The sequence below is a fragment of the Prionailurus bengalensis genome, chromosome D3, assembly GCF_016509475.1.
Source record: "Prionailurus bengalensis isolate Pbe53 chromosome D3, Fcat_Pben_1.1_paternal_pri, whole genome shotgun sequence".
Taxonomy (NCBI): domain Eukaryota; kingdom Metazoa; phylum Chordata; class Mammalia; order Carnivora; family Felidae; genus Prionailurus; species Prionailurus bengalensis.
In genome coordinates this window covers 56,610,063-56,625,993 of record NC_057356.1, presented here as the reverse complement: position 1 = coordinate 56,625,993, position 15,931 = coordinate 56,610,063, and the positions used below count along the sequence as shown (strand labels likewise).

The window sequence follows — 15,931 nt, the reverse complement described above, 5'->3', positions numbered from 1 at the left end:
ATATGGCAGTAGGGAAGACAGTGAATGGATAAGGGTGGAAGCTTCTTTATACAAGGGTTAAAGAGAGGGCACCTGGGTGGTTCAGTCGGTTAAGTGTCTGACTTTGGCTCAGCTTATGATCTCATGGTTTGTGAGTTCGAGCCCCACATCAGGCTCTCCGCTGTCAGCTCAGAGCCTGTTTGGGTCCTCTGTCCCCCTCTCTCTCTGCCCCTCCCCTGCTCATTCTCTCTCTCACAAATAAATAACCTTTTGGGGCACCTAGGTGGCTCAATCGGTTAAGCATCTGATTAAGTGTCTGACTCTTGGTTTTGGTTCAGGTCCTCATCTCACAGTTCATTTGTTAGAGACCTGCCATCAGGCTCTGTGATGACAGTGTGGAGCCTGCTTGGGATTCTCTCTGTCCCTTTCTCTCTGCCCCTCCCCTGCTCACTTGCTCTCTCGCTCTCAAAAATAAATAAATAAACTTAATAAAAAAGGCTTAAAGGGAAGGGGAGGTGCAATTATAGTTTATTCTCTATAATTGATGTTATAGTATATGTAATTAAAAATTCAAATTGGTCTAGAAGACCTAGAATGGACAAGAGCAGTCCCCTCTCCCCTCCACCACTAAGTCCTGCTTTGCAGAACTACATGCCCTTTCCACTCTTATAGCTGTTTCTGTGGGGATTTATTTACACGTTCTAAATAATTTAAGACAGCTATTTCTTTTCATATTTCACTTTTACATATTATTAAGTTCATATTATGAAATATAAGGATTTAGCTCTCTTATGCAGCCACACTTCCCTCATACACCGAATTATCATTCCTCCCTTTCCCCCAAACCTCCCAATATACTTGGTTAGATCAAATTTCAGTGTTCATATTATAATGACTAGGTAAGCATTATCCATAGCTAAGCCTTCTAATGTACCCTAAATTTCTTGCACACCATTCTGTTTGCCTGAACTTAATGATAAATAAGTGCTGCTTCTGCCCTTTGCTTCGTCTTCTATCAATCACTTATCCTGCCAGAATCACTAACTTTCAACTTGAAGTATCAATCTCTCAGCATTGGAATATAACAAACATACCCAGTACTCTATCTGCACTATTATTCCCCCATTGAGGCATGTGCCTTGAGCACTCCATCCCTCTACTTCTTAACTCCAAATCTGTCTCCTGGGATCTCCTTTATCACCCTCTCAAGAATTTCCCTCATTACCTACTATGTTGAATCCCCTATCTGTGTTGTCTTACTTGGATTACTCTCTCTTTAGGGCAGACTTCCAGTAGCCTCCTGAGAAGGGATGCATGGGAGGGAACTTGTTTTTTTTTTTTTTTAACACTTAGCATGTCTGAAAATGTCCTTATTCCTACTTTGAATATGATTCAGCTGTATTTAATTTGGAAATCAATTTTCCTCAAGATTTTGATGGCATTGTTCATTATCTTCTAGACTGAGAAGTCTAATAATCATTTGTTTTTCAAATCTTAGCTTGCAGCTCCTTAGATTCTGGAACCTTTTAGGATCTCAAATTTGTCCTGTATTTTAAGAAATTCCAGAATGATACAGGTCTTCATCCCTTGTGTGGTGCATGCAAAGGGCTGGCCCTTTTAATCTGTGAATCTGTCTTTCACTTTGGGGACGTTTTCTCGAAAAATCTTTACTTAAAGCTCAAACTTTATTCAGCAGCAGATCATTCACTGGGGAATGGGAGTTAGAACCCAGTCCTTATTGATCATCAAGGAATGCATACTGGGAAGGTGTATATTATCTTCAGGTTGTCTGAGCATCTTCAGAATGTTTGGTAAAATGGTTTATGCTAAGAATCTCAGGCAGACTTTACTTCAGAAGACCCTGATTAAAATTTTAGTTCATAGCCTTTTACCTGGCCTGCCACATCTTTCGAAACTTCTTATTTCTTCATCCTCATCCTTAGCCACTCATGGCCTGCCATCCTTCAATCCCAGCAAATATAAAATTTCACTGGTCCCTCAGTTTCGACTACATGGCACTCAGCTTTCCCCAACAACTCCAAGCCCACTCTCTCCACCCTCCCCCCAACACCTTCTTTGTGCTTTTATAGTATCCTGTAGTTAGCTCCATCAGAACAGCTACCATGTCGTTTAGAATAGTCAATCTATATACCATTCTTCTTTATTAGCCTATCAGCTCCTAAAGAGCAAAAATCTGTGTCTGACGTTTGAATTCTCAGTGAGTATCACGCATCTGGTACTTAGCAGATGATCTTTCTACTAGGACCTTATTTCTGCTAACTTTCCACTCTATCCGAAGCAGGCTCTGCACTGACAGCAGAAAGCCTGAGTGCAGAGAGCCAGATGCGGGGCTCTCACCAACCCCGCAACTCACCAACCATGAGATGCTGCAACTCACCAACCATGACACCATGACCTGAGCTGAAGTATAAGGCTTAACCAACCGAGCCACCCAGGCTCCCCTTACACTATGAAACTTTTCATAAACACTCTTTTACTTTTTCCTTAGCTTCATCTTCTGGGATGATCTGGATATTTGGTAGTATTCAAACCCAAGAATAGTTCCTTATTCTCTTTGCAGCCTTCAATTACTGTCCATTTTCTCCTTAAACTACCTTCTATGACTTCACACCACTGTCAGAAATTGACTGCTCCTGTTTCGGATGCCTCATTGCCTTGACTAACTTAACCTACCCACCATCAGAGTGAACACATTCCCTTCCGCACTTTTGGACTGTCTTGCTATTTGTATTAGTAGCTGCCTCAACAAATAATCTTATCCTGTGAAAGTCCCCTATTGGTGCAAGAATTTCTTCAAATTTAGTGTCATTGTAGATTAACTAAGCGACAAGTTTCTCCCCTAACCCTTAGGTCTGGTACAGTTGGAATAAAGCAGCCTTTTCTCTCATCATTTCGGACTCTGGTAAGGGCATACTTGGCTCGGGAGGGGGTGGGGAGGGGAGAGGTCATACCAAAAGGTGTGGTTTTTTTTTTTTCTTATTGTTGTTTATTACCAAGTGGTTTTCAAGCGTCTCTGTTCTCTCCCTAATTCCCTACTTCCCTCTACAACTACATTTTCCAAGAGTCCCTATGGAAAGTAGGTGGAAGAGGAAGCCAATATGTGGGGTTGTGGCCTCACATTTTTAAATTTACTTAAAAGGTTATCTGAGGAAATATATACGTATATATTGGTGCCAAAATATGTGTGTAGGTGGGTTGTCACCTTTTTAAGGGTCATTCGGTTCTCCCGTGAAAGAGTGGGGTGGGGGCGGGGTGGCGTCAAATCTTTTCCTTAAAACAGTACTACTTGGAGTACAACCAACCCCAGTAGCGCGGATGGTATTAGAGGCAGGTTGAACTGAAAGGCAGAAAGCTAAGGAGTCTTTCCTCTCTGTGATCTTGGGCAAGTCACGAAACCTTTGGACTTATTTCTTGTTAAGTGGGAATAACTTTACCGGGTTAATGGAGAAGTAAATGGAATAACCCAAGTAGAAGCACTCTGAAAAACAACCACCCCGGGTTTTGTGAACCGGAATGCGGAGCAGTCGCATTCCCAACCGTCGGGGTTATCCCCTTCCGCTAACTCGGAAGTCGCCTCACCAAAAGCCTCCTGCGGCGGCGACTCGTCTCCATGGCAACCGCTCCCTCAACCCGGGCCGGCTCCCAACCCAGCCGCGAGGACCGGAAGCAGCTTCCGACCGGGCGCTTTCCCGGCACCTTCCGGAAAACGCGGGGTCGCTCTTCCCCGTCGGGAGGTGAGAGCCGAGGCCCCCTCTGAACCCCTAGGCTGCATGGAGAGGCGTCCTCACCCGGGGTTTGGGAGGAGGTGGCGCGGACCTCGACGACACCCTGAGGCCGCCCTCCCAGCCCGTCCCTCCGCACAACCCCTCTTCACGCCCGCTCCTGTCACCCCCCCCCCCCCGGCGTTTCCCTCGGCCCTCAGCCGGTCCTGCACCTTTAGGCCCCCTAGCCGCGCGCCGGGACCCCCCTCCCCTCGTCCTCCCGGTGCAGCCCCGCGGCGCCTGCCGCCACAGCCGAATTCTCTCGGCTCCCCGCCGGCGCGCGCTCACCTGGCCTCCGCGCAGCGTCCTCAACGCCCGCGCGCGGCCCGCGGTCTCGCGGGGCCGGGGCCCCGCGCGGGAGAGGCGTGGGCGGGGTGGGGCAGGTGGGCTACGCGTCCGGAGACCCTCCGGCGCCAACCTGCGGCGACTCGGCCCCGCTGGAGGAGGGGTGCTGGGGTGAGCGTCGGTCCTCCGCCGTAGCACCCCGCTTTCCGGGCTCTCGGCGAAGCCTCCCCTCCAGGGAGGGAGCCCGTTGGTCACAGGCCCGCGCGTGTGTTGGCGGTTCGGTGTCCCAGTCTCCTGTGTAGCGCCGAGAGCAGCTGTGGAGGTGGCACGCGGCTGCAGGTGCTGAAGAGGCAGAATGCGTGCCGGCCGCCACTCTCTCCGTGACTTCCAGAGGCTTTTAGTTTAGAGTCCCTCAATGTAACGCTCCCAGACGGCGTCCGAACTCATGGCCTCAACCTTTCCCGCCGCCCAGGTCTCGACCCTAGATTCTCCCCCCGGCGCAGGATCATCTGGGTCTGCTGCTCCTTCTCGGCACCCGGACCCCTGCCCCCGGCCTCTTGACCACGCAGCACTGTGGGTAAGTGGATGGCCCGGAATCAGGCCCCGTCCCTGCCCCTTTGCCCGTGGTCACTCTACCTGAGCTTGGCAGGTTCCTCATCTACAAGGCAGGCATGGAAGTAAGCGTGCAGGACTTTTGAGAAGGTTTAAAGGAGTTTCTCTTTAAGGTGCTGAGAACAGTGCTCGGCACATGGTTAATACTCTGTGTCAGCTGTTATCATTTGCTGCATAGCAGTGTATATAACGTTCTTCTATTTACTTGGTAACGTTGTCTCTCACCTGCTAGAGTTTTAAGAAGCCACGGGTCTTGTTCAGGTCAACTGCATAAAAAAGAAAAATCGGGTCACCTATAAGATTTTGTAATCAGCCATCAGTGATCAGTGATGCATATAGTGCTAGAAGTGCCTTTCCACCCCCTTCCTGCTGACAAGCTCATGATACCTGGAGAAATTACATCACTGAGTTGCTGTTGACATTGTGAATTGGTGAACAACCGCTTCAGTAATTCCTTTGATAGTACCTAGCAAGACATTTGCCGCTCTCTTTTGACCCCAGCAAGCCAAGTCCTTGGGATATCCTTGAATAATTTGAAAGGAGAAAAATATATTCCTGAAAATGTGCCTCCCATAATTATTTATGGTAGTCAAACTTAGAAACAACCTAAATATTCTACACTAAAGAGATAGGTAAATAATGGAGATGTTATGGATGGGAAGTAGAAGTGAATATGAAAAAATAGAAGCACATTAAGATTAGGGAATGTACAATTACTTTTTCTTTTAAATAGTTCCTTTAATGTCAAAATAGTATTGTTTTAATGCTGTTCAATAGTATTAAACTTAATGTTTTATTTAATACTGTTAATAGTAAGTGTTGAAAAGAAATCCACATGAATACTTCTCTCATGAGACTATTTCTTAATGCTCTTTGCAACAGGCTAGAAAAAATTAATTGGCTGTTTGAGCGTGCCCCAGAGTCATAATTTTTCTCAAGCTTCCCTTATTTCTGTTCTCCAGGAGTTCCTGCACAATCCTGGCTGATCTCTTATTGTGATATTTAGTCAGCCTTATGTGCAGGATTTTCAGAATAAATTGGGAATTACTCATGCATATGAATTAATGCCATCTTAGCTCTTCAATTCTCTTAAGGAAGTATTCTTTGAAAGCATGGTTTACGTTAAGATTAAGGGCAGTACTTTCTGTAACAGTGTTATGTTTCTTTGTTTTTAAATTAAAAAAAAAATTCGTTTATTTTGAGCATGCATGGGGGAGGGGCAGAGAGAGAGGGAGGGAGAGAGGGAATCCCAAGCCAACTCTGCAGGCCTTGATCTCACAAATCGAACCTGAAATCATGACCTAAGCTGAAATCAAGAATCAGAGGCTTAACCTACTGAGCCACCAGGTGCCCCCAGTGTTGTATTTCTAAGAAACGTGTCTGTGTCTTGTTTCCACCTGTTTGTTTAATCGTATTTAAGGAGTGTCCTTAAGGAAAGCTCACCTCCCTGAAGATTAAAGCCTACTTATTTATTTCCAGTCCAAATGTCTGCAAAATTGAGAAAGTCCTCACTCCATCCACAACCTTCAGAGCAGTCTGACAGCATTGTGATAGTGAAGATGGAAGAGGAAGAGCAGATCTGTGATCTGGACTCCAGCCTCCCCTGGAGCACCTCCTGCAGCCCAGAGACCTTCCACCAGCGGTTCAGGCACTTTGGCTACCAGGAGTCGCCTGGGCCCCGGGAGGCTCTGAACCGGCTCCGGGAGCTTTGCCATCAGTGGCTGAGGCCCGAGGTGAACTCCAAGGAACAGATCCTGGAGCTGCTGGTGCTGGAGCAGTTCCTGGCCATCCTGCCTGAGGAGCTGCAGGCCTGGCTGCGAGAGCACCGGCCCGAGAACGGAGAGCAAGCCGTGACTATGCTGGAGGAGCTGGAGAAAGAGCTTGACGGGCCAACTGAGCAGGTAAAAAGGCATCAGGCACGGATGGGCAACCAGGCTGGGTTAGAAGCTCTGGGCCATTATTGGGGTAGAGCTCTCAAATTGTACTCCCACTGAACACGCTAAACATGTTGGGTGGTGAATGTACTCCCAGCTGTGCCAGAAAACTGAACACGGCTGTGCTTTCTTCCTCCCTTTTCCTGCGTCCCAGGATATTTCTACATAGTTTCTTCTCTCTTATTTTATTTCAAAGTCCCAACGTGGGTCTCTTCTTCAGCCTCAGGTATGCCTAACTGCTTTCAGGTGTTTTTTGGACAAAATGAGGACATGCTTGCAGAGAAGTTGTCACCTTGGGAAATTTATCGGGAATCACCAAATAGCCAGATCAAGCCCATTAAGAAGCAGCTGCCATTAACATCACGGGAGTTTCACTCAAGACAAAAAGGTGAGGGGCAGGATTCAGTTCATGGTGGGAGGTAAAGGTGGCCTCTCACCTGACCACACACATCTCAGCTGCTCTCTGTAAGAGGTCTCAGATCTCCCCTCCTGCCTCTTCTTCACGTGGGAACTTCCACCATTATATGTTGTGCTAATAATGATCACTCTCAGTATTTTGTTCTTGTTTCTTACCCATAGAGTCTTGTAATATCTTTCAGATTTTTAAATCCTTGACATCATCTCCATGGGATTTTCAAACCTTTCTTTAAGAATCATGACCCTTTTTGGGGCTCCTGGGTGGCTCAGTTGGTTGAGCATCTGACTTTGGCTCAGGTCATAATCTCACAATTTGTGAGTTCGAGCTCCGCATCAGGCTTGTTGATGTCAGCGCAGAGCCCGCCTTGGATCCTCTGTTCCTCTCTCTCTCTGCCCCTCCCCCGCGTGCGCGCGCGCGCTCTCTCTCTCTCTCTCCATCCATCCCCCTCTCTCCCACCTCATAAACATTAAAAAGAAAAAGAAGCATGACCCTTTTCTCAAATGAAATTTTACATGGAGTCCCAGCAAGTAAAACAGATGAAAACACAGCTACTCTAACTGAAGCAGGAGCAAGCACTGTTGGTCCACAGGGCACCAACCTGGCCTGTTCTCAGATGTTTTACCTTCAGGCAGCTCCTGAGGGCCCTTCTGAGGGCCCATAAAGTCACAGTCTACCTCATCATATCATACCTAGTCTACCTCATCATATTCTGTTTCTTCTTGTTTGGTTACTGGTGACATCTAGTACTATAATCGCCATATTGCTGCTAAGATGACTTTGCCCTCCTGTGGTGACTCGAATTTGAATATTTTTCCTCACATGCTAAACTGGCCTCTGTTGCTCCTTGCACCCCCCCTTTTTTTTTGGTATTTGTTAACAGAAGTAATTTTCTATTTATTTTATTATTTTTTTTAATATAATTTGTTTTCAAGTTAGCTAACGTACAGTGTATACAGTGTGCTCTTGGTTTTGGAGGTTGATTCCTGCGATTCATCACTTACAGTGCTCATCCCAACAAGTGCCTTCCTTAATCCCCATCACCCATTTCCCCTTTCCCCCTGCCCCCCCCCATCAATCCTCCATTTGTTCTTTGCATTTAAGAGTCTCTTAATGGGTTTGCCTCCCTCTCTGTTTGAAACTATTTTTCCCCTTCCCTTCTCCCATGGTCTTCTGTTAAGTTTCTCAAGTTCCACATGAGTGAAAACATAAGATATCTGTCTTTCTCTGACTGACTTATTTCATTTAGCGTAATACCCTCCAGTTCCATCCCCGTTGCTGCAAATGGCAGGGTTTCATTCTTTCTCATTGCCAAGTAGTATTCCATTGTATATATAAGCCACATCTTCTTCATCCATTCATCAGTTGATGGACATTTGGGTTATTTCCATAATTTGGCTATTGTTGAAAGTGCTGCTGTAAACATTGGGGTACATATGCCCCTATGAATCAGCACTGCTGTATCCTTTCGATAATTCTTTTATTTTTATTTTTATTTTTTTTCCTTTGGATAATTTTTTTTTTAATTTTTTTTTTAACGTTTATTTATTTTTGAGACAGAGAGAGAGCATGAACAGGGGAGGGTCAGAGAAAGAGGGAGACACAGAATCTGAAACAGGCTCCAGGCTTTGAGCTGTCAGCACAGCTGACATGACCTGAGCCGAAGTCGGACGCTCAACCGACTGAGCCACCCAGGCGCCCCTCCTTTGGATAATTCTTAGTCGTCCTGTTGCTGGGTCATAGGGTAGTTCTATTTTTAATTTTTTGAGGAACCTCCACACTGTTTTCCAGAGTGGCTGCACCAGTTTACATTTCCACCAACAGTGCAAGAGGGTTCCCATTTCTCCACATCCTCACCAACATCTTTTGTTCCTTGAGTTGTTAATTTTAGTCACTCTCACCAGTGTGAGGTAATATCTCAATGTGGTTTTGATTTGTTTTTCCCTGACGAGCGATGTTGAGCATCTTTTCATGTGTCTGTTAGCCATCTGGATGTCTTCTTTGGAAAAGTGTCCGTTCATGTCTTCTTCCCATTTCTTCACTGGGTTATTTGTTTTTCATGTGTTGGTTTCGGTAAGTTCTTTCTAGATTTTGGATACTAACCCTTTATTCGATATGTCATTTGCAAATATCTTCTTCCATTCTGTTGGTTGCCTTTTAGTTTTGTTGATTGTTTCCTTTGCAGTGCAGAAGCATTTTATCTTGTTGAGGTCCCAGTAGTTCATTTTTGCTTTTATTTCCCTTGCCTTCAGAAACGTGTCAAGTAAGAAGTTGCTGTGGCTGAGGTCAAAGAGGTTGTTGCCTGTTTTCTCCTCTAGGGTCTTGATGGTTTCCTGGCTCACATTTAGATCTTTAATCCATTTTGAGTTTATTTTTGTGTGTGGTGTAAGAAAGTGGTCCAGTTTCATTCTTCTTTATGTTGCTGTCCAGTTCTCCCAGCATCATTTGTTAAACAGACTGTCTTTTTTCCAATGGATACTCTTTCCTGCTTTGTCAAAGATTAGTTGGCCATACATTTGTGGGTCCATCTCTGGGTTCTGTATTCTATTCCAGTAGTCTGTGTGTTTGTTTTTGTGCCAATACCATGCTGTCTTGATGATTATAGCTTTGTAGTAGAGGCTAACGTCCGGGATCGTGATGCCTCCCGCTTTGGTTTTCTTTTTCAACATTACTTTGGCTATTGGTGTCTTTTGTGGTTCCATATAAATTTTAGGATTGTTTGTTCTAGCTTTGAGAAGAATTCTTTGCATCACTTTTTACAAAAGTGCTTCAAAATGGCTAGCATAGCTTTTCCATTGCAGATACTAAAAAAATAAGTGCTATGGAAAGAAAAACCAAAGCAAAATGAGGGGGATAAGTATTATCAAATAAAGTGGGGACAGAGTCTTATTAAATAAAGTGGTGGAGAAGCCCTCTTTGATGAGTGACATCTAAGCAGAGACCTTCCTTCTAGATGATCATGCTGGATAAAATGGGAGTCAGAAATGAAAAGGGAAACCCCAACTGGGAGTATCTCCCCTCCTCCCCCCAGCACTGCTTCCTTATTCTATGGGGTTTGATCAGCTAAGTAAAGTTAGAGTTTTTCCAAGAGAATTTTAATAAGAAAATATAGGAAAAATAAAATACAGAAATGTAGAGATTTAGAAAATATTTCTCTTACTGGATAAATACCTGCTCCCAAGAGGCTTGTGCCGGGGACTTAACACCTCCAGTCTAGCAGTTGTCTTGGCTTAACTAAGAGAAAAATGAAAGTCTGTTCACACTCCATCAGGATCAAGAGGGAACCATCCCTGCTTCAGCGGCTTTTTGTGGCAGTGACTACAAAAGTAATTAGCCTTAAAGCCAGGTTTTAGGATCTCAGAGTTGGCAAGGACTATGTTCTACCTCTGAATGTCCTCACAGAGGCCTTTTCTACATTTTTTGTTTTGTTTTGTTTTTTATTTATCTTTCATCATGATAAGTGCACTCCTTAATCCCCATCCCCTTTTTCTCCCATTCCCCCACCCTCCTCCCCTCTGGTAACCATCAGTTCTCTATAGTTAAGAGTTTGTTTCTTGGTTTGCCCCTCTCTCTCTCTCTCTCTCTCTCTCTTTCTCTCTCTTTCTCTCTCTTTCTCTCTCTTTCTCTCTCTTTCTCTCTCTTTCTCTCTCTTTCTCTCTCTTTCTCTTTCTCTCTCTTTCTCCTTCACCCCCCACCCTGCTAATTTGTTTTGTTTTTAATTCCACATATGAGTGAAATCATGTCTTTCTCTGACTGACTTATTTTGCTTTATATTATACTGTCTAGCTCCATCCATGTTGTTGCAAATGGGAAAATTTCATTCTTTTTTGGCTGAATAATTTTAGTGTGTGTGTGTGTGTGTGTGTGTGTGTGTGTGTGTGTGTGTGTATACATCTTCCTTATCCACTCATCTATTGATGGATACTTGGGCTATTGTAAATAATGCTACTTTAAACATAGGGGTGCATGTATCCTTTGAATTAGTGTTTTTGTATTCTTTGAGTACATACTCACTAGTACATTTGCTGGATAATAGGCTAGTTCTACTTTTAACTTTTTAAGGAACCTCCATACTATTTTCTACAGTGGCTGAACCAATTTGCGTTCCCACCAACAGTGCAAGAGGGTTTCTTTGTCTCCACATCTTCACCAACACTTGTTTCTTGTGTTTTTGATTTTAGCCATTCTGGCAGGTGTGAGGTGAGATACCTCATTGTAGTTTTGATTTGCATCTCCCTGATGATGAGTGATGTTAAGCATCTTTTCACATGTGTGTTGGCCATCTGTATATCTTCTTTGGAGAAATGTCTGTTTATGTCTTCTGGGCAAAAGACAATTTTTCAATTGGATTATTTGTTTTTTGGGTATTGAGTTGAATCAGTTTGTTATATATTTTGGATACTAACCCTTTATTGGGTATGTCATTTGCAAGTATTGTCCCCCATTCAGTAGGTTGTCTTTTAGTTTTGTTGGTTGTTTCCTTTGCTGTGCAGAAACTTTTCATTTTGATGTAGCCTCAATAGTTTATTTTTGCTTTTATTTCCCTTGCTTCAGGAGATATTTCTAGAAAAATGTTGCTATCGCTGATGTCAGATTACTGCCTTTGTTCTCCCCAAAATTTTATGGTTGTGGGTCTCACACTTAGGTCTTTAATCTAATTCAAATTTATTTTTGTGTGTGGTGTAATAAAGTGGTCCAGCTTCATTCTTTTATGCCAGTACCATACTGTTTTCCTGTCACTTTGTATTATAACTTGAACTTTGGAATTGTAATACCTCCAGTTTTGTTTTGTTTTGTTTTGTTTTGTTTTGTTTTGTTTTTCAAGATTGTTCTGGCTATTAAAGGTGTTTCATGGTTCCATACAAATTTTAGAATTATTTGTTCTAGTTCTGTTGGTATTTTCATAGGGATTGCATTAAATCTGTAGATCGCTTTAGGTAGTATAGGCATTTTAACAATATTTGTTCTTCCAACCCATGATCACTGAGTATCTTTCCAGTTCTTTGCATAATCTTGAATTTCTTTCATCAAATGTTTTATACTTTTCAGAGGATAGGTCTTTCACCTCTTTAAGTTTATTTTTAGATATTTTATTGTTTTTGGTGCAATTGTAAGTGGGATTGTTTTCTTAATTTCGTTTTTTGCTTTCTGTACATTGATTTTGTATCCTGCAACATTACTCAATTTACCACTTGTAGTAGTTTTTTGGTGGAGTCTTTAGAGTTTTCTGGATATAGTATCGTGTCATCTGCATATAGTGAGAGTTTTACTTCCTTACCAATTTGGATGCCTTGTATTACTTTATGTTGTCTAATTGCTGTGGTTAGGACTTCCAGTACTGTGTTAACTGAAGGTGACAAGTGTGGACATCCTTGGATTTTGACATTGAGGTCACTTTAGAGTTTGAGGTATCAGAAGTGAATTTGAGACAATCCTTACCATTTACAAAATGATTTCTATTTAAACCAGTAATAATGCCATTCAACTAGTACTATAAAATACATACAAGAGTAGAGGTTTTTCATAAATGGGTGCTTTGTGCTACCCTTGATTTGTTTCAGGTGTCTGTTATCTCAGTCTGTAATTCTCCCCCCTTTTCCCCCTAATTTTTATTTCTTGAGCTTATTTTCTATATTCATTTTTCAACGTTTATTTATTTTTGGGACAGAGAGAGACAGAGCATGAACGGGGGAGGGGCAGAGAGAGAGGGAGACACAGAATCGGAAACAGGCCCAGGCTCTGAGCCATCAGCCCAGAGCCTGACGCGGGGCTCGAACTCATGGACCGTGAGATCGTGACCTGGCTGAAGTCGGACGCTTAACCGACTGCGCCACCCAGGCGCCCCTCTATATTCATTTTTGACCCTTGGCTTTCCTCATTTCATTCCTCATTATTAAACTTTTCTCTGTTGACCCTCGCACTAAGGCTTGTCTATTACTACCCACTGCCACATTTGTCTCCTCTTCTGCTTGTTTCTCTGCTTCTCCCATTATTCCTTATCTTGTAGTCTCTTTTCTTCCAGATTTTCTTCGGTCTCTGATATATCTTTTTACCTCTACTCACCATTCTACTTTTTGCATGGTGCTTTTCATCTTTATAGTTGACTGTCTCCTCAGTATGTAAAGCTTTCCCTCTTGCTTTATGATGTTCTCAATGTGTTCTGTCTTAGCATCCTCATCTTCCACACTGTGATGCTATTTTACAAACATGCTGGCTAATAAATAATCCATATGTATTTCATTTGGATCATTCAATTTACCTTTCTTTCTGAACAGAGAATGAGTGAAATTGCTTTTCTCTATATTATTTCAGCTAAAGAGAGCAAAACTATCAATGTGAATTCAGCTTCGAGGCAAAAGACTCCTCCAACCATACAACTGCCTTACAATATTTCTGACACCCTTCATATGAATGCTTCCCAGAGTTTCACGTATAGAAGAGCTTGTGAACAAGATAGTGGGTTTGAAAGAAAACAGAGAAACCCTTCTGGAAAAAAACAACATAAGTGTGATGAATGTGGCAAAGTCTTCAGTCAGAGCTCAGCCCTTATCCTACATCATAGAATCCACAGCGGAGAGAAACCTTATGCATGTGATGTGTGTGCAAAGGCTTTCAGCCGAAGTGCAGTCCTGATTCAGCATCGAAGAACTCACACTGGGGAAAAACCCTACAAGTGTCATGAATGTGGGAAAGCCTTTAGTCAAAGCTCAAATCTTCTCAGACATAGGAAAAGACACACTAAAGAAAAAGTCCCATCAGGGTTGTAAGGGAATCAAAGCATTTGCTCAGAGCTTTGTCAGCAGGATAAGACAGAAAGCACACACACTCTTTCAGTATTTCAGTAGTTTTTAGTGGGCACTGGTTTGCTTTCAAAAGTCATAAGAGCTACAGGAGAGAATGTAGAATATCTTCTATCATCATTGTTTGCTTTTCTGCTTATCAGTGCAGTGTCAATCCAGATGTTTGAGATTCTAAAGCTGAATTCAAATTTCCATCCCCAGGGCAACTCTTGCTTGAAAAGATATTCCCAAACATGTTCTATTTCCATTACTAACACAAGTAATAAACTAGTATATTTCCTTTTAGACAAACATATTTTCCCTGTTGAGAAGGAATCAGTATCAAGATAAGTGTTTTCTTCTAGTCCATAACTTGAGCACTGGAGTTCTCAGACCAAAGATTAGAGCATTTTAAAAATTTTTACCATTTGTTTTCTCTTACCAGATTCAAAATACGAGAATAGGATTGAGGAGACTCAAAAGAATTGATACTTTCAGACCTAGGCTGAAATGTCCAGGTTCATTGTTAGGAGGCAGATGAGTAAAGGCACTTAATCTCTTATGGAAATCCACAAAAGCCTATATACTATTGATGATACTAAGTAGTTTCCTATGTAGGAAATAAATAATCTCGTTTACAATGTAATTTGGAAATAAATCCGTGAAAACATTAAGATGGCTCTACATGTCTTAGGAACATTCTACATAAGGAACATTCTAATAAATAGGGCTATCTGTGGGTGCTCATATAAGGTTCATGGTCATCTTAAAATGAAAAAAGGGAGATGAAAATACTGTCCAATTAAGACTGATATAATAGAAATATTAGCAAGTGTGGCGTGTGATGGAGAAGTACCACAGCTTACATGGAAAAGGAAAAGGAAACCCTTAACAACTGACCACTATCCTTCACTGTTCTTCATGGCCCCCTTTCTGGCATAAATCAGCTGTGAATATGTTTCAGGCATCACAAGACAACCTTTTCAGGGTCTTATGCATGCTTAGTAAGGCTTGTTTGTAGACAGGTTGTCAGGACATGAGACCCTGGGTTTTGATGCTCCGGTACAAAAGAAGACATTACCAAATTTCAATTTAAAGAGTCCACTGAGTTTTACCCATAGTTAAATCAATTAGATTTCTTGTTTAAAAATAAAATGACTGACTTGTATGTTATTAAAATTATTCTGACAGTGTACAACATAACGTTTCCTTTTCTAGAGATTCTTGATAAAACTATTACAAGAATACATGCATTATAATGTTTTTTGTGGTGCCACAGTTACCCAATATGGAAAGCAAACATCAGAAATGAAAGTCTTCAGGAGAAGGGAAGAGGGGACTCATAGTAAACTTCTTTGAGCGGGTTTCTTGTGAAGTATAAACATTGCATTATCAGAAAATCCAACCATATGTAGTGCTTAGAGTAACTCCAGACACAAATATGGGATTACTATGCTCTACTTAGAATATTAATAACATAAGATTGGTAAGGAGAGAGGTGAATGTAAATTGTAATTACAGAATTTTCTGATAGTGATTATACTTTGTAGCTGTAGTTAATAGGAATATAGGGTTTTGTATATTTTCAGTTATTAAAAGTGTAGGAGTATTTGGGCTCATTCTGTTCATAATTAAAGAAAGGAACAAGCCATCTATTAAAGCAGCAAATGCCTCAGAAATATGTATTGTGAATTACTGCTTAATTATTGAAAGAGTTTGTTGTTACTATGTGAATAAAATGACAGAATCTTAATCAACTGTTCTGAGGGAAGTTGTCTTCACTTGGTGCTGCCATAAACCTTAAAAGGTTGTATTCCCTGCATTGTGAGTAATCTGAATTTCTCCACAAGAAGGTGGTATGAGTCATATCATCTAAGTTCATGACGAAACTTTTAAGGCTGTTGCTGTGTACTGAGTGATCTTGCACTTACAAAAGTCACTTACTTAGGGGTGCCTGGGTGGCTCAGTCGGTTGGGTGTCTGACTTTGGCTCAGGTCATGATCTCATGGTTTGTGAGTTCAAGCCCCACGTCTGGCTCTGTGCTGACAGCTTGGAGCCTGGAGCCTGCTTTGGATTCTGTGTCTCCCTCTCTCTCTGCCCCACCCCACTCATGCTCTGTATCTCTCTTCTTCAGATATAAATAAA

At 42.4% G+C, this 15,931-nt stretch overlaps 1 protein-coding gene across 2 annotated transcripts; it reads left to right on the top strand.

Moving 5' to 3' along the window:
• The first annotated feature begins 3,612 nt into the window (after nucleotides 1–3,612).
• On the top strand, nucleotides 3,613–15,543 carry ZNF396 (zinc finger protein 396). 2 transcript variants are annotated; one of them, XM_043558604.1, is made up of 5 exons: nucleotides 3,613–3,734; nucleotides 4,519–4,623; nucleotides 6,138–6,559; nucleotides 6,839–6,980; nucleotides 13,320–15,543. In XM_043558604.1, exons 3-5 carry the CDS (start codon nucleotides 6,143–6,145, stop codon nucleotides 13,772–13,774), a joined length of 1,014 nt encoding a protein of 337 aa, XP_043414539.1. In that variant the 5' UTR covers nucleotides 3,613–3,734; nucleotides 4,519–4,623; nucleotides 6,138–6,142; the 3' UTR covers nucleotides 13,775–15,543. The 2 variants fall into 2 exon arrangements, with proteins under 2 accessions (XP_043414539.1, XP_043414540.1); XM_043558605.1 differs by having other exon boundaries at nucleotides 3,621–4,623.
• Nucleotides 15,544–15,931: the final 388 nt, after the last annotated feature.